The sequence below is a fragment of the Halichoerus grypus genome, chromosome 11 (assembly GCF_964656455.1).
Source record: "Halichoerus grypus chromosome 11, mHalGry1.hap1.1, whole genome shotgun sequence".
Taxonomy (NCBI): Eukaryota; Metazoa; Chordata; class Mammalia; order Carnivora; family Phocidae; genus Halichoerus; species Halichoerus grypus.
This window is the reverse complement of record NC_135722.1, coordinates 108362460-108386179: the sequence shown is the minus strand read 5'-3', so window position 1 is coordinate 108386179 and position 23720 is coordinate 108362460. Positions and strand designations below refer to the sequence as shown.

General features: G+C 40.2%; 1 protein-coding gene across 7 annotated transcripts in view; it reads left to right on the top strand.

Moving 5' to 3' along the window:
- The first annotated feature begins 10590 nt into the window (after positions 1-10590).
- GRIA4 (glutamate ionotropic receptor AMPA type subunit 4) overlaps positions 10591-23720 on the top strand; it is a 369710-nt gene continuing 356580 nt past the window's right edge. For 4 of the 7 annotated variants that reach the window (XM_078059068.1, XM_036103776.2, XM_036103775.2 and 1 more), the window contains exons 1-2: positions 10592-11022; positions 12206-12364. In XM_078059068.1, the coding sequence (XP_077915194.1) occupies positions 10935-11022; positions 12206-12364 (247 nt within the window). In that variant the 5' untranslated portion in view covers positions 10592-10934. Of the gene's footprint in view, positions 11023-12205; positions 12365-23720 lie in introns of all 7 variants that reach the window. The other 3 variants (XM_036103781.2, XM_078059069.1, XM_036103774.2) reach the window with 2 other exon arrangements.

Below are 23720 nucleotides of genomic sequence, written 5' to 3'. Positions count from 1 at the left end.
TCAGGTTTCAACAGTATATCTGGAAATGATAGTAACTGAACACTTTCATAAATAATTTATCTATAATGCCCTCATTGGTCTAAAGAGTGTGCTTGGCAAACACACATTGTACAAGAACAGTCAGAAAACCAGGCAGGTTTGTGAACAGGATCATCTTGAAAGTGAAGTCATTATGCTCCATGTTATTTTTGTTAAAAATGCTATGCAAAATATATTCAGTCACAGCCAAGGATATTTTCAAGGGAAGGCAGTTGGATGGGGTGTGACTAAGTACACACAACTCAATCTTCTTAGGTGCTAAAAAAAGGAAAAAAAAAAAAGAAAAGAAAAGAAAACAGGAGAGAGAATGTTCAGTTTATGACTTTAACTCAACAAACTGGGATACGTATGATTAATAATGAGGAAGAGGGTAACTCTAGTATAAACCACATGAATTACTTGAAGTACCAGATGGCATAACTAGAGTGTCTACCTTTATTTCTCCTTCTTTAGACTTTCTCTCTCCTAACCAAGAAAGTATTTCTATTTTTTTTAAATGAAAGTAATAAATGTGACTGATCTGACTTTGCTACTATGGCATTTGTGTTAAATGACTCAGTCAGTACTAATATTTCTACAAAAATGCAAATGTACATGCTTTTTCTTTCATTAATTTTTCTTTCATTATGCTTCAGCCTAAGTCAGAGCCAAGGGAAAGATAATTGGTACAAACCAAACACTTGACTTTTCACTTAAATATAGGTGAGAAATGGAAGAGTGAAGTGAGCACAACCTTTAGGCCAGAAAGATGTTGCTTGGAATCCTGCCAAGGCTGTGTGATGACTAGCTGTGTGAGATTGGGCTGGTTACCTAACTCCTCGAAGTGTTAATTTTCTCATTTCCAGAACAAAGCTGGGACTACCTAAACTGAAAGATTGTTTTAAGAACTAAAAATTACACTTCTATCAGTAGTTGCTTAGTAAAGGACAGTTACAGCTATCACTATTACATTGTCCAAAGTAAAATTAAATTTAAAAATACTGAATGTGTATTTTATAATTGTGTCCAATGTAGATGTTTACATTGGAAAACTTAATCTAACGTTCACTTTAAAAATGTGAATCATTGGGCACGTAGGTGGCTCAGTCAGTTAAGTGTCTGACTCTTGATTTCAGCTCAGGTCATGATCTCAGAGTCGTGAGATGGAGCCCTGCGTGGGGCTCCCTGCTCAGCATGGAGTCAGCTTGAGATTTTCTTGCTCCTTCTCCCTCTGCCCCTCCCCTTGTTCACGCATGCTCTCTCTAAATAAATAAACAAACAAAAAAATCTTTAAAAAAAAATAAAAATCTGAATCATTTTGGAAAAGTTTGGTTATCCTAGTAACTTCTATCAATTCTCCACAAACTCTTTGTAGATGAATCAAGCCAAGCAAAATGGCCTGTGGCTTCATCATTAGAAGAAATACTGTAGTATCACAAGGTAGGGGAGAAATGTGTAGCTCAGAGCCCCATTTTGAGTCACTTGCCAATTTATTTTCCAAATATTTACTTAATATTTACATATGCCAGGCTCTTAGAGTCTGACTTTATTCAAACTTCTCAGCCTCCCTGGCTACTAATCCCTTTCATGAGTCCTACGTCTGGGCTACTCATTGCTCCTGAGGCTCACCTCTTCCCTCTGTCTGGAATGCTTCTCCATTTTTTAGCTAATGAAAGCCTGTCAGTGTTTTATAGTCAAGCTCAAATATTTACTTTCTCATGATGCTTTACTTGGTCATTCCTATCCTGGGATGGGTAGTAAAATGAAGGGATAGCACTAGGGTAGATAGAGGTAGATTGATGTTTAATATAACAGTATTCCTACCTTAGAGGAGATCACATGAAGTTTCTACCACTAATGTAGGGTTTACAACATATTTCTTTGTACTCATTTGTGTATGTGTCTGTTTTGGGGATCCTTTCATTGTGAGGAACGAATGCCATAATGGATAAAACACTCTTCCGTTCCATCCTGATGCCATGATTCGTAGTAAGTGTTCTAGAAATACATGATGAATGAATGAGTGAATGAGGAAAAGACTGCCAGGTGCTGCTTGGTGACCTCTTTAATTACAGTGACTCCAGAGAGGAATGAGGAACATAAAACAAGGAAAGTAGTCTTTTTGGTGTAATGAGGATTCTGTGATTCTGGAAGAGAGATAATTTATCAGCATTAAAGTCACGCACAATGTCAATCCGTTTCATGGAGAGACCATGTGAGGTAAATAGATGACAAAAGATTAATCAAGCAACTGCTATAGGGCAAGATTAGTGTGCTGATTTCAAACCAGGTTGACAGATAGATTAAAAGGTAAAGCAATGCACTCCGTGAGGCACTAGGGTGTTATTCCTGTTGCTGGAAAGTGACTGTAGCAAAATACGTGAAAATAAAAAACTATCTGTTAGTTGGGGAAAAATATATACACCCTCAAAAAAACAAACAAACAAACAAAAACTAGGCCCTGCTAAGAAATGATTTAGCTAATAAATACATAAATAAATTTATTAAGTTGTTGGCATTATTCTGGATAATGCAATAGCTTCCTGTAAGACAGAACGCCATATATGTGTTCGTGGTGGAAGGATGACGTTTTTCACAATATATTTTGCTGGAAGGTCTACACTTCAGCAGGACCAGCTTTAGGAAATGCTGGTAAGTCATAGACAGTGTCATCTATTTATAGTAATGTTTATGGAATTCAGTGTTTTCCAGGCATGCAGATAACTAGCAATAATAGGCATGGGTTTTTAGTAATCACCAGTATAAAAAAATCAATTGTTTTTGGAAAACTTAAGTTCAGGTTGATATCGTAAGTAAATTTTTCTTGATCCTGGAAGCCAGGTTCCTCATGATTGGAGAGGAATTATATGCTGGTTCCATATAATATAAAACAAACCAGTAAGGCTTCTACCTATATTTTTATTTATTTATTTTTTTTTAATTTTTTTTTTTTTAAAGATTTTATTTATTTATTTGAGAGAGAGGATGAGAGGAGAGAGAGAGCACATGAGAGGGGGGAGGGTCAGAGGGAGAAGCAGACTCCCCGCTGAGCAGGGAGCCCGATGCGGGACTTGATCCCGGGACTCCAGGATCATGACTTGAGCCGAAGGCAGTCGCTTAACCAACTGAGCCACCCAGGTGCCCTTCTACCTATATTTTTAAAATCATTGTCATGATGTCACGGATTCAACAATGATGTGTTGCAATATATTGCAGGTATTGTTCCTTTTGATATCTATGCAAGATGTGATAGAAAGTAGATTAGAATGAACTCTGGAGTGCTGGATTTGAGTTGGAGTGATCAGTGTGAACTCATGATTAGCTTAATATATGTATGGATGGATAGAAAAGAAGCAATGACAGAAATGTATCGATACACGGGTTAGTATATTGGCTGTGTCCTATGTGAGAACTTGTGAGCAGTGACATCCCAGTAACAGTGAGCAAACCCATCGTCAAGATTTTGATTTTTAAAGATTTTATTTTATTTATTTGAGAGAGTGAAAGCGCACAAGCAGGGCCCTGGAGGGGTAGAGGGAGAAGGAGAAGCAGGCTCCCCACTGATTGTGGAGCCTGACACAGGCTCGATCCCAGGGCCCTGGGATCATGACCTGAGCCGAAGGCAGACGCTTCACTGACTGAGCCACCCAGGCGCCCCAGGATTTTGATTTTTAAACATCATTCTCCAATTAAAGGAAACAGGACTTCTTGAAGAAATGTATCATGCTATGGCTGAGACAGGAAATACACAAGATGATCCTGGGCCACACTACATGACTCACTTCCAAGGAATAGAACATGGAATGGGAAAATAGTAACCTCACAGTGGAGAAACCTTGCAAACACACTTTAACCGACTGATGAAAGTTACACAAGCAGTATCAATGGGAATAGCATGGATCCCTTGAATATGAGGTGATAAGGACACTTAACCTTTATGGTATTCTTAGCAATAATCCATAACCCCAGTCTAATCACATGAAAAGCATCAGACAAATCCAAATTGAGGGAATTTCTACCAAAGACCTGGAAGTACTCATCAAACCCTCAAGGTCATGAAAAACAAAGAAGATGAAACTCATAGAAGAGACAAAGGAGACATGACAACTAAATGCAATAAAATATCCAGAATTAGAGCCTAAAATAGGAAAATACATTAATGGAAAAACTGGTGAAATCCAAATGAAGTCTGGGCTTTAGTTAATAGTAACATGCTAGTGCCGGTTTCTTAGTTTTGATGAATGGACCAGAGTGACACAAGATGGTAACATTAAGGGGAACTAAGGTGAGGGATATAGGGAAACTGTAGTATCTTGGAGACTCTTAGGCAAATCACAAACTACTTAGAATTTACTTGGAAAAAAAATCTGAGTTGATTTCCTAATATATAAAGAGACCAATGAAGCTTCTGTCTGTAGTTTTTAAGTTATGATGTCATGGATTTAATAGTGATGTGTTATATTTCAGTCATTATTCTTTTTAATACCTAAGTTTTCCCATTTTCAGCCAATGTGAATATCCTCCAGTTGGTTCCTGAAAACTTTTGACTTGATCTCAGTAATTTTAATAGCTTCCTTGCTTTCTGTTATGACACTGTGTTCCAGGGGCATCTTATATAATTCCTTCCCTGGGCTTGGAATAAGTCATTTTTTCAAGGAGCATGGATGTATTTTAGTAGAAAACGGTATTAGGTAGTACAAATGGTATACATGGGGGGTGCTGACTTTTAACAGATTAGTCATTATGTCTAAGACATTAGTGTATAGAACTGAAAAAAATACATATTTTATGGGAAATATAAAATAAAATAAATCACAGTGCAACTTCCAATTCAAATTGAGAACCCCAGGTTTTTTACTTATCCTCTGATTTTAAACATGTATCACATTTCTTCAGTGCTTTCCCAGCGCCACCAGCATAATCATTCATTTGCTTCATGCAACAGTATATATACAACATTCTCAGAATAGCAGCATCAATACCGGCATCAACAATGTGATTAGTGAAAGCAGTGCAGGCTGTTCTTTGCAATTATTTTTGCCTTTAGGAGATATCCCACTGGAGAGGATAAGCCAGAATTATCTGTTTTAAAATAAATTGAAATAATGCAACTCTGAGTAGATTTATTTGCTTCTTTCTCTCCATCCTGATTTTCTGTCCCTAGAGGAAATATTCCTCCTTCTAGATAAAAATGCTACTGTGCTGCACACTTGTCTCTACTTGGCTTTTTCTCATATACTATGTCCATGGTGATCACTCCACACGGGTACATAAAGGTACTCCCCTTTACTTGAATAACTGTACAGCACCCCATTGTATAGATACACCGTAGCTTAGTAAGATAGCCTCCCCTCGATGGACATTTGGGCCGTTTTGTGACTTGTGGTGATAAATAGTACGGTAATAAAAAAACTTTGTGCATGCACTTTTGGTAATTCTTGTCCAGGACATTTTTAGGTTAGGAAACTAAAAGTAGGACTTCAGGGTCAAATGGTAAATTTCACTGTTGCTACTTTGTTCACATGGTCATTTTTCACCAAACTGTTTCTCCAGGTCCCAGAGTTCTCTCCCTGACTCTGGCCTCCACACTCATGCTAGGATTTTCAATCTAAAATGCAGATCAGGTCATTTCATCCCTTTGCTTATGGACTTTCGTGGTTTCTGCAACTCGCAGACATGGAGATGAAACTGTTGAGTGAGTAAGTTTACAACCATCCCTTCCTTGCTTTGCTTTCTGGCCTCACTTCCAGCACATCCTCCAATGCAACCCATCCAGTCATAGCTAACTTTTAGAAATTGCCAGAAAAACATACGTCCTCTCATGTGTTACACATAATTTTTTCTCCACCTGATAATCTCTCCACATCCATAAACATTCGGTTCAACTTTTCTGTCTCTGTAAGTTCTTCCTACATTTCCCTCAAATCAGAATTAGACTTCCCACTTTTCCCCCATGGCATTTAGTGCCTCCCTCTATTGGAAACTTGATCGCATTTTTTGGCAACTCTTTATTAATTAGAATTTCCTAGGATGTGCCAAAACTGTGCTGAAAGTTTACATAGACTCTATCAGAACAGACAGGTTAAGTACATGTCCAGGGTAATGCAGCCAGGAAACGAAGGGCCTGTCATCTAAAAGTCTAAGGTCTTTTAAAAGTACACTGCACTACTTTTCTAAATATTGTGGATTCTTCCAGTTTACTTTTCTGCTTCCAGAACTCTCATTGCATCTTAAGCTCATTGACTCAGTAGATTTAATGAAGACCGCATAGTCTCTGAAATCAGGCAGACCTGAGTTTTAGCCCTAGCTCTTGGCTTTAACATTTGCTAAGAATATAACCTTGAGTAAGAATTTAACCTTTAGATGAGTTTCTTAGTATAGCTCAGATTTTCTGTAGATCAACTGATGTCTACATAGGGCTTTTGCACTATTCCTGGCACCTTAGTGAGGGTTCATAAACATGAGGAATCTTCCAGTGCAAGCAGGGATTTTGCTTTGCTCACTTTTATTTCTCCAGCACCCAGACAGTAAACACACATGGTAGGTGCTCATTATATAACTATTTGAGTGTGAATAATCTATTGAAAAGCCCATGCCTGAGCAAACTTGCTCTTTCCAAGTTCCTTTTCCCAACTGAAGGCATTACCAACCTTCTGAAGACTGCAGCTTCTTTTTAGAGCATTCAGGTGTCGAACTTGGGGACAGCCTTGACCTGAAATATGTGCCACCCTCCCACTCCCCCCACCGCAGGCAGCCGTGGAGTGTGCCCGTGTCCGCTTTGCTCTCCCCCTTGCTCCTCCGCTCTCTTTTTTGTGGTCGCACTACAGTCCAGCCCCATCTCACCTGGCTTTCTGAAAGGCCAGTCTTTAAACTAGCCTCAGCTCCTGCCTTTCCTGGTCCAGAGCAACAAATCACCCCCTGACTCCCACTCCCAAAAATGTGCCTTTTCTAAAAGTGTCATACCGGATGATACTATTACGGATTATACATTGGTGATGAGTTAAAAAAAAAAAAAGTCACTGTAATTGTAAATATATCTATATTCGATACCTCAGGCACTTTATTTGATAGGCCCCAACCTGACTCCTGTTCTTATCCACCTCTCCACTCCCAAGTTTGTACCCCAAACAGCTCAGCAATGTGTGCTTTATACCCACAGACTCTTGGACACCATTTTTCTACCTACTAATCTATATCTACCTATATTTATCTCTTCTCATTGAAAAACCTCCACAAAGCCCCCTTTATTCCTTGATTTATTGACTCTCTGTGGCCATATTCTAACACGCTGTGTGAATGTTTTGAGTACAAGGTTGTTTGGCTCCTTCATCTGGGGATTCCCCACAGCACCAGGGCCTTTCCCATAGCAGAACTGAGTTGACTTCACAGGGTTAGAGATTTGGGAAGTTGTGAGGAATCTTAGAAATCTTCTGGTATGATACCTTCATTTAATGTATTAGTAAATTGCAGTTCAGAAAACTGAAAATATTTACTTAAAATAGCACGAAAGCAATAAAATCAAGCGTGTGTGTGTATGTGTGTGTATCTTTGGTTTTCTCAGCTAGTAATAACCTTTTGAATTTTTCATTCTGATGTAGCAGGATCTTTTACTCTGCCTTTACAAATGCTCCAAAGAGAGGCTCCAGTAATTGTTTCCTATAATAGGAGGTATATCACAAGTCATAATTATAAAATGGTTCAGAGGACCAGACACTCGGGATTAGAAGTGAAAGTGCTGGTCCTACCATTGTTAGACATATTTTTATTTTTATTTAAAAAAAATTTTTTTTAGAGAGAGAGGGAGAAAGAGTGGGGGGGTAGGCAGGAGAGGGAGAGCGAGAATCTCAAGCAGGCTCCATGCTAAGGACCTGAGATCATGACCTGAGCTGAAATCAAGTTGGATGCTCAACCGACTGAGCCACCCAGGCGCCCCAGCCACACTTTTATTCTTGACTGTTTTGTCTTCAGCATTGTTGATTATCATTTCTATTATTTATGAATACAGACAATCTGCTGCAGCCCCCACTTGCCTTCCTTGCTAACCAACTCCAAAACACTTTCCCTTTTGGTACATCTTAAAGACAGGTATGACAGGAGGAGATATCTATAGATCTATATCTACATAGAGGGATAGAGATATACAGAGAAAGATCATTTAGATTTGTAAAGTAAAATGGGGGTTTTTATTAACTGGAAAAATAGAAATTAAAAAAAATACCCGGATTCCTATCTTGGAAAAATATAATTATGTTATCTGTGGTCCTATTAGCCGAGGTGTCATCATGGTGGTGAGATGAACCAGAAAACTTTTCCTACATCTAAACCGAGGGTGGCATTACATCACGTGAGAGCTCAAATCTTTCAGTTTTGAGAAGAATAAAAGTTGCTTATTCTCTCTGTACATCAAGCAGAGCTTCACTCGTTGTGCAACTAGGTGATGACTTTCATGATTTGGTGGGTTTTGAAATCTTAATTTAACTTAAATTCAGCTTGAATTTTATGTGGCCCCTTCTATTATCTTATAAGAGAAATGGAATGATACGATTTACAGCCTTGGTTTTCACACTGACAGAAAAGACGAAAAGAAAAACATTTCAAATCCCACTTGACTCGCAAGACTGAAGTCTTCGACACCAAAATGACAAATGTATGATTTGTGTAATCCAATTACTCAGATTAGGTTGTTTTTTGTCATAACACTGTGGTGCAATGTAACAGAAAAGTGGGTAAATACCAACAACCACAAAAAGATGCGACATTAAAAGCAAACCTCAGAACTTAAAAAGAAAACACTCAAGTTTTAGCAGGGATGACGAAATGTCCTTTACAAATTACAAATTCAGGTAATTGGTGATATGTTGTATAAGGAGGCTTGAAGGGGTAAAGATAGTGCATATTTAAAAAACAAAAAGTCTGACCAGGTGGGGCCCTTGTAAGAATTCCACTTAATCTGTGCCATTCTGCTCTTTCCCCAAATGTTACACTGGGTAAACATAGGCACTTGTATTTTTTTGTAAAATGTAATGGGAAACACTGCTTCAGTTCCCTTAATCTTTAAGGACAATCTTTCCCTGTAATGATTGCTGAGAAGCTTAGTATGAACTCATCTGACCCTATTTTCCAGGCTTTAAAATGGTAGGATCCAACCAATAGCACCCAAAGAACTGTAAAGATTTAAAACGGTTTCTCTCACTGTTTAATGAATTAGTGGATTGAAGCTGCTGTGTAGATCAGTAGACCTCGAGCCATGCGGAGGCATCAGAAACCTGTCCTTCATGGCTGCCACAGTCGCTCTCTGGGGGTGCGGTACGGACTCCATCCAGCACAGCCTGGTGAGATGAATGCACGGTGCCCCTGGGAGGAAGGGACACCAGAGCCCCGAAACTTTCTAGGATAATCAGTCAACACAACGCGTGACACGAGCAGTGGGGCGCTGAAGTCTCCTGGGGGTGACCTGGGGCCGGCTGAATGCTCCAGAGCCCCAGCTAAGAGAAGATGTGCCTGAAAAACACCCCATTTTCCTCTCAGACACTTGTGCCCACCGCCCCGAGCGCTGTCCTTGCCATCCTCCTCCGTCAGCCCCTGAACTGTGTCGGTCATTCTCCGGAAGTGGGCCACAGCACAGAGGCAAAGTGTCTTCCAGGATGGGCTGCTGCAAAGAAAGGAGGCTTCGGTCACTCTGCCTGCTTTGCCCTCCCCGCAGCTCTTACTCCCTAGTCCTGCCTCAAGCCTTTCAAACGACGGACTGGAGCCTCCCGAGTTCTCATTTCTCAAGCTCTTCTCCAGCCCGCTCATTACCCTAAACTTTGCATTTAAATCAACTTTTCGGTCCTCCCTCTCTTTCCTAGGATGTTACCTCTGCCCTGGGTTTCTTCCCAAGCCTTTCCTCCTCCAATTCTTTCCTCCTCGATCCCAGTCTCTTAAACCTCCTCGGGCTGCCCTTTTGCCTTCTTGTCTCCTCCTCTCCCTCGCTGGGCCCCTTCACCTCATCCATTCCTGTCTCAGGCTCTCCAGATTCCCGGGCTGTTTGCTGGTGAGAAATCTTTGCTGCAGCGAGGACCGGAGTCCCCCGCGCGCAGCCCAGTGGCAGAAGAGGGCGAGGCTGGGAGAAGGGCGAGGGCTGTCGGGGAGGGAGGCAGCCGGTCCTCCCCGCGAGCTGCCAGAATGCGGCAGGGGGCCCGGGGCCTGGGGAGCCGCTAACTCCCCGAGCCCCTGATCCGGGCTTGCACACCCCGCTCGCGGGGCCAATTTCCTGCCAAGTGCAGCGGAGAAGCGGAGGCGCCAGGAGCAGCGGAGAGAGGGGCGCAGGGGTGCCCATCCCCGGAGTAGGTCCCTCCGCGAGCCGGGGGAGAAGAGAGGAGGGAGTGGGCGAGGGTGAGCAGGGAAAGCCCGGCTCCAGCCCGGCGGCGGAGCGTGGGGAGAGCGGGGCGCGCGGGGAGCGCCGGCGGGGAGCAGCGGGCCGAGCGGGGGGCGAGGGGCGCGCAGGCAGCGCTGCGCTCGGGGAGGGGCGCGGGTCGGGCGTGCGGCGGCCGCGGCGCAGTGTCGGGTGTGCGCGAAGGCGAGCGGCGGGCCGGGCGCGAGGGAGGCGAGGACAGGGCGCATGTCTCGTCCCCGCGCGCAGCCACTAGACGCGCCACCACCATCTTCTGCATGTGCCACATTTGCAGCCGGACAGGAAGCCGCTCTCGGGGCTATGGAGACTGCGGGAAAAACCTGGCAGCTCGCGGTGGATTGCTGAGGGGGGCGGTCGTAATCACCAACACCCACACCTCTCTCCTTCCTTTTTTCTTTCTTTCTTTCTTTCTTTTTTTTTTTTTTTTGTTGTTGTTTTTAATTTTAGCGCCGTCGTCGTCAATGCCTCTCTGAACAGCCTTCAGGAGGAGTGAGAGCGCGCGCCAGGGAGAGGAGAGAAGAAGATGAGGATTATTTGCAGACAGATTGTCTTGTTGTTTTCTGGATTCTGGGGACTCGCCATGGGAGCCTTTCCGAGCAGCGTGCAGATAGGTGAGCCCTGCCGGCGGGGGTGCGTGTGGGTGTCTGTGGCAGGTATCCGAAAGTGAGTTACAGGAGTTGCGGGTGCGCGATTCGGGGGCACCTTGGGCGGCTGCCCTGCCCTCTGCCCCCGCCTCCCCGCGCCCTGTGCAGGACTGCCCCTTCGGGCTGCTTCAGGTGCGGCGTGCACACCCTGCCCGCCCGGCCCTCCTCGGCCGTGCTCCCGCGGCTCCCTTGGGTTCAAGTCGCTCAAGTAGGGCTGGAACAAGTTGGGGGAAAACCTCCGCGGGGTCTGATTACATTGAATGTGCTATTTCTTCTCATTCGTCTCTCCAGAGCGTGAAGGCATGTCGAGTTTGTTGGGGTTTTTTAAAATTATTATTCTGTATTTTAAACACATTTCTTCCCATGCTGGACTTCTCAGCTTTCTGGCCATTCCAGAAAGACACTGGGCAAAAAGCGTTTCCACCCGCACCCCCTTGTCTTTCTCGCTGCCCGTTAACCGATTCCAAAGTTAGATCGCTTTCCCGGAAACCTTCTCTCCTTTTATTTTGTTTTCCTCTTGAGTCTTTTGCCCATATTCCTCCCGCTGGACTCCACTGCCAGCGACCCTACCCATCCGTGGCTTTCCTTGCTGTTCTCTCCTGTCTTTTTATGGGACGCAGCTATTGAATTTCTTCCAGCTAAGCCCAGCCTCAACACTGCATCATTTCTCGTGGACTGTGCACAAAACGGGGCTAATTAGGCTGAGTCCACAAGCTGCAGGAAAACAAAGTTCACGTCTCCTTTCCGATTCCCCTCGGCCCTTAGTGTCACCACGTCCCTTTATTTCTGCATTTTAATGCAGACCCTCTCTTCTGTTCATCTGCATGCCTCTTAGAAATGCCCCGAGCTTGGCTGATGTAGCAGTGTGCTGGGAATCATGGGGAGGGCAAGAGAGAGGAAGGAAAACACGCTCAATGGTCTCAGAGGTCATTGTGATCATGACAAATTGGGACAGGAAAGCGCTGAGCTGTCCTAAAGACTGAAATACTAAGCATGCACCTTAGGGACAAAGGGCAGTCTCAAGATGTGGCAGGGAGGGCTTCTTAATTGTGTGTGTTGCTGAATGGCAGTGGATTTGACAGTGCTTGAGGGTGGGTATTGCATTTCCAAGAGGAAACACCGAATGTGCTTTTCCTGCTGTTTTTAATAGGTGGTCTCTTCATCCGAAACACAGATCAGGAGTACACGGCTTTTCGATTAGCAATTTTTCTTCATAACACCAGCCCCAATGCGTCGGAAGCTCCTTTTAATTTGGTACCTCATGTGGACAACATTGAGACAGCCAACAGTTTTGCTGTGACCAATGCTTGTAAGTAAAACCTAAGTTGTGGATAAATTAGAAGAGAATTAAATTGAAGCAATAGAGTCCCCTTCCTCTCCTTCATTATATTATTTTAAGAGTGGTTTTTGAAAGAAATGCAAGATTCCCACAGTTGACTGGTTCCAGAGCAAGTCAGAGTTAAAAAAAAATAAAATAAGATTTAGTCTCGGGAATATTCAGCTGGTCTTTTTTTCTCCCTTCTCTCCTTCCTTCCTTCCTTCTTTCCTTCCTTCCTTCCTTATTTATTTATTTATTTATTTATTTATTTATTTATTATTTATTTATTTATTTTCATTTCTTGTCCGGATAATTCAAGTTGATTTCTCCTGCAACATTTCGGTGGTATTCCTGTTACCTGAATGTCAAGTTAGTGGAAATTATACTCCGTCTAGTTTTTTATTCTGTTCCTTTGTGTCTTCATATTTGCTTTTCACTTGAGGAAGGCTATGCCTTGCTTTTAAGGAAGAGACATGCTCTCCTGCACTGGGGAAGGTGAAGGAAGCCTTGCTGAGAGTGAGGCAGAGGGGAGCGCTGGTGTGGAGGATGTGTGTTCTAGTCGGTTGGTTGGCGCTGCAGATGATCTGGTGATGTCACTTGGGGCTGCCCTGCTCTTGTATTCTGGGTTGTAAGTGTCTCTTACTGTCACGTAATGCATGTATCCTGTGGATGGAACTCCATGAATCCTTACCTTGGTGCCGAATCATGTTAGTCCTCAATCCGCCTGAATTCACAAACCAACCCGGCTTGCTCTGTCATCCCGCACACTGACACTAAACGGGTGACCTCCCCTAATGCTGTAATGGGATGGTTGCACCGTACTCCCTCACCGAAATACCGTATAACTTAATGTAAAAATATCATCAATGACAGATTAATCTGAAACTCTCTAAAATGTAACTAATCAGTAGAGTGTTCACATAGCACTTTCACTCTTGAAATACATGTTTCAAGTATCCCCTCAGCTTTACGTGCTCATTTACTACTGTTCAAAATCTTTAAGATAATGGCCCTAGATTATGTAAGAGACATAGGAACAGTTTCTATATACAATTTTGCATAACAGTAATAACATGTTTAATTTGAATTGTATTTTAAAAGTCCTGTCAGTACAAGAAAGTACACTGAACAAGTAAGTGATATTGAAAACAAAGAGTTTTTAAATATTTGGAGGATATCTGCATCATTGATTTAATTATTTTAATTCATATTTATTTGCCATTAACTCATCTAACAGATACCATGATCGCTTTTCCTAAATTGTTGGCATCCAAGTACTACTTTGTTTGAGATCTTGGTTTCCTGAGGAGGTCCAAGCATTTGACATTTTGTAAACTGCCACAGTTGTATTACTTTGCAAGAATTCTGTAGTTGCTATGAGTACTATTTAATTAGGAAAAATCATGTGTTGTATTTAGTGATAAAATCTGCATTATAGCAGAAGGGAGTGACTTTTAAGCAGAAACATACATGAATTAGAGCTATCTTTGTGGATAGTTATTTTTGCAGATTTTATCAACTGTTAGTTTTGTGTTTAAAGTTTTGAAAGGGATGTCAACATTGCAAGTAGTTCTAGATATAAAGTATTCTGCTTAGTACCTGAATATGTTTATTTTTTAAATAGTGTTTTCATGTCTCTCCTGAGATTCTATCAGCAAAACATTACTAAGTTTAAAAATAACTCATGATCCAAATATGTGTGATTGTACTTTGTCAACAGTAAACTATTTAAATATTAATCTTTATTACTAAATTTTGACTTTGTTAAAAGTGGAAGATATATTAGTTTTATGTTGTCTTACTTTTACAAATTAAGTTCTTAAGTATTCTAAGGTTTATATTGTGACTTCCAGCTACAGAAACTATAAAGCGCTGATCTTTTCTTCCTCCATATCATTTGTTAATCTCCTTCAGGATAATGTTAATGAGCATTATTTTATTTATGTGATGAAAATATTATATAAAGTGTTAGTGGTAAAGTACCTGGACACATGAGAAATTGACAAGAAGCTGCACACAGAATGAAAAAGTAGAAGGTATAAAATATAAGTGTGTTAGTCTTTAACATGTTAGGATTGAGAAAGTTGAAACTAGGTAAACTTTGAGACTACTGATTTTGAACCCAAGTGTAATACAGTGTTCACAATATCATATTTTTCCATAACCATAAGTAATTGATTTTGTGTATATTTATAAAATATTTTTTATAAAGACATAAATTGTAAATGAGGAAGAAACATTTTCTTCACTTGAAGAAAAGGCCTTTTTTTTTTTTTTGACAAATGAGTGTGCCAAATGTCCTCAAGGCAAATCTAAACAGAATTTGGGGGAAAAATCAATTGGGTCAGGGGATTGGTGTTTGTTGAGTAGACTGACTGGGAGCGTATACATGTGTGATTTTCCAGTACAATTAAAGGTGAAATGTAAGTACTAAGTATGAGGCAAACTCATCTATCAAGCTCTCTGCCTTTGGGTACAAAAGGATAAAAATAGTATTCTGGAAAATTAACATGGAACTTATTCCTCAGAGTGATACAGACTGGATTTTTAAATTTTTCATATTAGATTAAATATAAAGATATAATCTATGACTGGCTAGGTTTATTTTAATTGTGATTTACCTGCAGTGCATCCTTGTCAAACTGCAGGATCCAGTCTGTCTGTGAATAAGGGCCATTAAACAGACCGTGTACATTCACAAGACAGAAAAGCAGATTAAAGAATGAAGAGTATTGGTCATCTGTTGGACAGATATAACTTCCTGCTGCTATTCTGCCTCAGAATTAATTTAGCACTCTAAGAATACTTTGGACAATCTAAACATTCTGTGTATACAGTTTGCAGACTATGTAAGTCTAGACCTGATTAACTCGAATTTACCACTTTTGGTATAAATCCCAACTTCCTAAGGGAGGAAAAATAATTTCGGCTTACGTTTTTTTTTTTTATCTTTAATAATACTCATGTAATATTAATACTGCTTTCCTTTTAAACTGTTCACATTATTGGAAAGTCACACTTGGCTCAATATAAAACTGAAATTATAAGAAATACAGATAATATAAAATTATGATCTATTTCAATAAAAAATAGGTGTAATAAATAGCCCAAGTATTCAAATTTCAAAATGTAATTAAAAGTATACCTTCCTTTGTTGTGGTTCATCCAAAGTAGGGGGTATAGCAAAATGGATATTTTATAAATAAATGCAGTATGGCAGTGCTCGTTAATAAAATGCCATACAATCGACCCAAATTAGCTATCCTTACAAACACACATGCTATTTAAATTGTATTTGTCCTTTGCAAAACATTTGAGACAATCTGAAATCATGCTATTTTCTTATTTTCAGTAGTTAATGAATGGAGATATTTTGTTTTGGAGATGCTGTATGTTAAATTTGACCATGAGTAATAACCAAAATACTAAAGTAGTCTATCACCAAATATTTTCAAAGATAAAAATATTTGTGCCATTACAATCATTAGTTTAGTCCATTTGCATTAGAAATCCTTCCTTCGGTAAGACCGTACCTTTGCAATGTAATCCACAAGTATTCAGTTTCTGAGATGACTCTTGAATTTCAGATGGGCAATAGGAAATGCATAACAAAACAGACCAAGTACTGAATTATAACTTTGGTGAAGTAATAAAAGAATCTTATGACATATTTTCAACTTTTTTAACTTGGATCGGAAGAACCATTCGGTTAATACTTTTTTTTTAATGATATGTTAATTTAACTCTTTTTTCTGTCTAAAGTCTATCTATTTAGTGGTTTAAAAAATGGTGGATTGGAAAGTTGTAATAATCCCAAGTAGAACAGGTATTATACCCTCATGATGGTGAAAAAGTTGTTCTTTTTAGAGTTAAATAATAGTTCTGTTTGTGGCCAGTTTCTTTTACAACTCTAAATATCCAGGATGAGTGCTACTTGTAAAAGTAGGTTGATCTATAAAATATACATGTTTAGTTAATCTAAATATATTGAAAATGGGACACTATATCCTGTAAGCTCTTATAAGCATTTCCACTTATACAGTAGGTACTTAATAAAAATTCATTGAATTTAAGGGTGTTAAGTGATACTGTCTCTTCACTCTAATTCAACAGTGTTTAAATAATTGTACAATTTTCCATTCTGGGGGCATGAAGCCCTGAAAAGACATTCTAAGAGTTTACATTGGGCTGATACAATAATCTTAAACATGTTAAAAATAAATTTCTGATAGTTTGACCTGCAGAGTTGTTAGTAGAAGAATGTAAGAATTAAATACTCTTTGACTTTGGATTATTTTTTACGGAAATGAATGATGTAACCCTACATGACTGTCATTAGGTTTCTTTATTTTGAATTTTAGCAAAACTCTGTGTTGATTTGAAATAATTCTTTGATGATCTTTCTCTTTTCCCCTTAATTTTCTATCATGAGATTATTGACAAAGATGAGTCATATTCCTATAGTTTGTCCCTTAAGGGATAGGATGGTGCATAATTTGCATTGCTGTATTTTAAAATTTTCACAGGATTAAGCTTTCATAAAACTATTAGAAGAATTCCTTAAACTTTTTTTTTAACCAGATTATTCCAAGTGTTGTTTATTTCCCAAAGAGGAAAAGTTTTACTTTGTGGCATTAGGAAATACTTAGAGATCTTATTTACAGAATTTTATTATTGTTCGGGAATTTAAAATGAAGACTAAATATAACACACCTTACGTTTTATGATGACACATACTTTTTAAACTGCTTTCATATACATGATTTTATTTGACCTCAAACTAGTCTGAGAAGGAGACACTCTGAGAAGACCATCATTATTTTGGTAGTTAAGCCAGCTTTAGCTCAAAGGAGTCACTTGACTTGCCAGAGACCAGGTAGCTAATAAGCTGCAAGCCAGGGTTTGAACTCTGGTCTTCTAACTACTATTTTCAGTTCTTTTATGAGGAGTCCATTGGGTGTGAAAAATACATCTATATTGAGATTACTTAAGAAGGAAAAAAAGAATTGCCATTTATCTTTTTTTCTAATTTACTTGCAGTGTTTTGAAGAAAATAGGGCAAGACATTTCTGGGCAACTTATTCATTAATCATATGACAGTGAGTGATATAGCAAAGTCTGAAGTCATATTATGTAATGAATTTTTCCATCCATTTACTAGATTAGGTAATGAGTGTAACCATTTATTCATTAAACCTGTTTATCAAGGGCAACTGCATTTAGGACCCTGTGCTAGAAACAAGGGTATGAGAACCTGTAGGGATGGTTGCTGCCCTCAAGGAGCTGATAGCCCAGTGGGGAAGACAGATGAGTTGGTCAGAACAGTGGCAGCGAGGCGAAGCACCCAGACAGAGAAACAGAGTGTGGGACAGAGATGAACGCAGGAATAGCACCAGGCATGGCCTGGCATCCCAGGTGGGTGTCAGCAGATGTGGGTGTTAAGGCTCTAGATGAGTCATTTGAAAAAGAGGAAGGAAGGGAGCATGCCTGGCCTGGGGAGCCGCACATGCCGTGGCCCTAAGCTGTGGGGGAGCCAGTGTATTTGAGCCCTTGAAGAGAGTTTGGTCTGGCTGTAGTACTGGGTGCGAGGGGAGGGAGAGGTGTGCCAGGAGGGAAGGTCTGCGGATCCACAGAAGATCTTGTTGCTGCTGGAAGGAGACTCTGCTGAATAAAAAGGGGGCCCATCAGTAACTTAAAACACAAGAGTGACATAATCAGATTTATATTTTACGAAGAATAGGCTGGTTGCAGAAAGGAGAATGAATTGGAAGGGACAACACGGAAGAAAAAGGCAAGTCAGTGGAGTCTTGAAGTCATACAGTTTAGGATGATACATGCTTGAAGAAAAGTAGACACCCTGGGGAGAGAGAAATGCACATGGATCCAAGAATACAGAACAGTTGACAGAACTCAGTGATGGGTTGGGGATGCCTGGGTGGCTCAGTGGGTTAAGCGTCTGCCTTCGGCTCAGGTCATGATCCCAGGGTCCTGGGATCGAGTCCCACATCGGGCTCCCTGCTCAGTGGGGAGTCTGCTTCTCCCTCTCCCTCTGCTGCTCCCCCTGCTTGTTCATTCTCTCTCTCTCTCTCTCTCTCTCTCTCTGACAAATAAATGAAATCTTAAAAAAAAAAAAAAAAGAACTTAGTGACGGGTTGGATGTCTTTGTGGGTGAGGAGAAAGGAAGTGTGGTAAGAATTCAAGATGAGTTCTCTGATTTCTGGCCTGGGCAAATGACTTGGTACTGTTTCCATTGACTGGACAGGACCCCCAGGAGGGGAAGCAGCTCTGAATGCGGGAGGTGAGGTTATTGGAAGTACAGATTTTGAGGGTTGAAGAGACGCCCGAGTGGAGCTCTGCTGTGCACAGTGGGGCAGGTGTATTTGCAGGCATTTGGTGGTGCCTGAAGCCGTGGAGTTGGTGAGACCACCCAAGAGAGCAAAAACAGTGAGGAGAGGCTGAGGACAAAATCCTGTGAAATACCTTTACTTAGAGGGGCAGGGAGATAGGAGACTGAAGGACAAGGGGTCAGGAAGTTCAGAGGAAAATTGAGACAAGAGAATTTCACAGGAGTCAAGAGGTGAGGAGCATTTCAAGTAAATAGTGAAAAACCTTGTCAAAGCCTGCAGAATTTAAATAATTGAATTGCAGGGATAATTGATCTTTAACATCAGGCTTTTCTTCTCTTCAGTGTGTTCTTTTGCATTTTGACCAGATTTTTAAAAAAGCAGCCTTTATTAACCTCATGTAGATTCTATTAATAATACTCTTTTGTATATAGTGGCCTAGAATATTCTTATGTTTTACTTAGAGGTGGGGAGAGAGTCTTCTCTGGACTTTCGAACCAGATGCGCTTGAATTTGCAATCTGATAGTGGGTAAGTTACTTACTTCTGAGCCTCAGTTTCCAAATCTGATAATGTAGGGAAATAACATGTGCCGTACGTGAATTTTATGAATATTAGAAAAGTGTTTGGGAAATATACAGAATGCAATTAGAACGCAATTAAATTTAGTTGTGTTAACATTTTCTGTGTCATATAGAACGTTTATTTCTGAGCTGATCTTAACTTTGGAAGACTTATATTTTCTGTTTATATTTTGAGAAAGCAATTTATGTGTCGAACACCTATATTATGTAGATACTTCATAGGAATATTTTTGACCTCTCATTGAATTGCCAGCTTTAATTTATATACACAAATCTAAATTCCTATTTTTCAAAAGTATTTCCAAGTCCTAAGAGAGGATAACTTTATCTGGGATCTGTGGATGATTCAGAGAGAGGACTCATTCATGGATGGATTAAAGAGGTTGATAAATTCTCTTAATTAAATGCAAAATTGTCTGTTCTTAAACTGTGTGTGTGCATGTGTGTGTGGTGTGTGTGTGTGTTTTTACAAAGAGACAGTCTAAACTTTTGGACAACTTCACAGTGAATCCCAGTCACAAAAAAAGGCCCAGGACCACAGCCTTAAAAGAGCCATACATAAATTCAAAATAAACAAACAGTACTTCATTCCTTACTTTCATCATTTTAGAAGCCAGTTGGATTTTATCCTTGAAACTAACCAGAAATCTTTCCATAAAATCCATCTCCATTAGCTTCTCTCTTGACATAGAAAATAATCAGTGTGTCCTGGCTGGAAAAATGCTTGGCTTGGTCCTCTGCCTCTCAAACTGCCCTCCTATTATTTTCATTCCTTCTCTTACTATCCGAGGTTCCATGCATTCCACATCAGCTCCTTCTATTTTTATCATGATTTATCTTTTCCCTCACTCTCACCACTCCTGGAACACTGTGTTCTTGAAGGTTATCAGTGACTTACAAATTTGCAAGTCCAATTGTTTTTCCTCCGTCTTCATTGACTCTTAATAGTTGGCTCTGCTGACGACTCCTGGTCCCTGATGCTCATTCCTCCTCTGGCGACGGTAGCAACTCCGGGAGGGGGCTGACCGTGTGCAGGGGTCTCCTAGGAGTTACCTCAAGTCTAACGCAACTCTAAGCAGCAGGTGCTGTTGTGATTGTTATCCTCACTGTGTGTGTGGAGAGACAGAGGTTTGTCATTAGGAAGATTTGCCTAACCGTACCGTATCCGGGCCATCAGCTATTAAAGCCCGTTTTGCCTACCCCCCGCGCTGTGGCAGCTCGCAAGCCCCGTGTCCGCGGAGTCCCTCGCTCAGTGTGAGAGCAGTTCGGCAGCTCTTCATTTAAACAGAGATGTTTTTCTCAAAGCTACCTCTTTACTGTGACAACTGTGATTCACCCCCGCGGATACGTATCGCGGTTCCCACTGGACGTCCTGGATTCTTCTGTGCAGTTTGCAGGGCGGCACAGAACGAGAGTTCTCATTCTAATTGATGACACCCCCATTACTTTCTACTGCCCAAGCCGCCTCGTGAATACCACCGGGTGTAAAAGTGATTACATGACTCTTTTAAGTGTTAGGCAGACACTGTCGTTTACTTCATCAGTTGGCCAACCAACGTATTTTATTTCTTTTTATAGGAGTAGTATTTGATTTCAGAATAACCTGTTCAAAACATATTTTCCCAAGTGCTTCACTATAAGATAGGCTTAGCTCTGAGGCATTTTCTTTCAGGTTTCCTCTGACATGTTTTTGGGTTCCAAAGAGGCACGGTGTTGACTGCGTTCTTAAAGAACATCACCCGAGTCAAAATTGCTCCGTCTTCATAGCGCCATCACTTGTCCCTGACTTAATAAAAGTATTTGTATCACAAATAAAAAGTTATCTTAGAAATAAATGGTAAAAAAGAAAATGTGAGATTTAGCACTTTCCTTGAATAAACGACTGCATTTCTCTAGATGCAGGAGAAAGTACACAATCAGCTGTAGGTAGTGTTGGCTTACTTTTGTTGCTTATATGCTTCTTTTAAAATAAGCAGGTTTTCATCAATAACTTCAAATATATTGTGCCCTTGTGTTCTTCCCATTTTTCCTATTTTTCTCTTTTTTGAACAAACATGTACTTGAAAAATTTCAAATAATTCAGAAATCTTAAAAAGCCTAAGTATTTTATAATCCTACCCCTTAAGAGAGAATCACAGTGCAGACCCAGGTAGGGAGACCAAAGAGTACTAAAAACATACAATGCTAATATATATCTAAAAATAAAAGCATTTAATAAAAATGATAACACTCTGTGCTTATATTTTATTAAGGGTTTATCTGACATACCACAACAAATCAGTATATAAGAGCTGCCTCATTTTCTTTTACTGCTACATAATACGTCATCATGCAGTTACTATGATAAACGTACTCAGTACCCTCTAGGTCGACATTTATGTTGTTTCCACATTTTTGATATGACAAACAAAATAGCGGAACTATTTATGTACCTGTGTGAACATTCCTGTGGGACTAATTCCTGGTAATGAAGTTTACTCTATCAAATAATGTGGGTTTTTGTTTTTAATAGATACTGTCAAATTCTTCTCCTCAAAAACAAAATGTTACTTAAATTTACAACCACCAGAATGTGAGAATAATTGTTTCTCTAGGACCTGCCAACACTAAGCCATTATGTCTCTTGAATCTTCACTTGTCCTGATGGGTGGAAATGACATCTAATTGCTCCTTTAATTTGCATATTTCTTATTAATAGTGAGGCTGAGAATATTTTCTTATATTTATAAGATCTGTGTCCGCCTTTTCTGTTCTCCTCCTTTGCCAACATTTTCTTCTTCATTTGTGGGAGTGCTTTATGTACTATAAAAGTTAACCCTTTGTTGTCCGCATTATAGATTCTTTTTCTACTGTGCCTTTGGCGTCCAGCTCCATGTACGATGTGTTTTTATCATACAGATATTTTAAATTTTTATGTAGTCAGATCTGTGAGTTATTTTCTTTCTGGCTTCTGGGGTTTTGGTTGCACTTATAAAGGTATTCCTAGCCTTAAAAGGATACATATATTATCCCACATTTTTTCTAGTACCTTTATGATTTTAGACATTATATTCATAACACTAACTCTTTGGGGATTTATTTTCTTATGTCTGTTAGGAACTTCTATTTATTTATTTTCAGTACTATTTATTTGAGTGAGTTATTCTTTGACAGCTGCTTTGTGTGGATACATTTGTGCAAATCCCCTGCTCTTCCTGGACTGAATTTGAGCTTCGACAGGAGGTCTGCATTTTCTCTCTTCCCAAGTTCTCCGGCTTGTTGTTCCTCACCTACCTTTCCTGTCAGTCCGTCGTGATCACGACAGTAGTTTTGATATTTTTATCATCCTGCTTTCTTGCTCCTCTTACTTCCTACCTTTTTTTTTTCCTGTTTGTCACTCACCATCCGACTGAAGGACATCAACATACATTACAAATATTTTCACCCTTCTCTGTTTCTGTCCCAGCATTTTACTCTAGTCAGTGGTCCTTCTCGTGATTTCAGAATTATCCTCCCGCTTCGGCTCTACTTCTCTCCATCCACTTGACATGCTGGCGCCAGTGCAGCTCCTCTGAACTTAAAATCAGAGACCGTCTCTTCCTTACCTGAAGCCTCCCAAAGGTGTTTGTTCTCGTAGAAAAAAAATCTGAGTCTGGCATGCTCCTGCATGATCTGCCTCTTGCCCACCTCTTTGCCTTGTCCACTCTGCTGGAGTCCCCTTGGTCTTCTTTTTGGTTCTCTAACATGCTTTAACCCTTTCTTTTCTCTATGTCTTGTACTTCTGTTCCCCCCCCCCTTTTTTTGGGAATCTTCCAATCCAGTTATTTGCTTCACTGGCTTTTTCTGAACCTTCAGGACTCAAGTCAAAATCACATCAGAGAAGCCTTCCGGACCAACCTCTCTGGCATAAACCCTTTCCCTCCCAAATTCTAGCTACTCTGTGTTGCATTACCAACCCCTATGATCGTCTTTGCTTTTATCACAATGTATAATTATTATTTCCACTTGTTTACTTATTTATCATCTATATTCTCTGCTTGAAGATCAGCTCTCAAAACAAGGGCTTCATCTGCCTTAAATGATACATCTTCATAACCTTGCCCAATGCCTGGCACAAAGTAAGTCGATAAATGTCTTTGAATAAATGAATGAGCAGTATGTGATGAATTTTCCCATTGCTCATCTTTGGGGCATCCTTAGGATAGCTAAGACTATTTTATATGTTATTTTAGAGAAAATCAAGGAGAGGATTTGAAGACAATGAGGTAGGAGGTCCAAAATAATTGTTATATATTTTCCTTATCATAAGCATGTTTTTTTTTTTTTTCTATTTGTTTCCATTAGATTGAAGTATGGGATGAGCTAAGTAAGGGAGAAAATAAGTCCTGTAAGGAGGAAAATGGGACTGTTAATGCAAATTAACATACATTGTGCTGTCCAG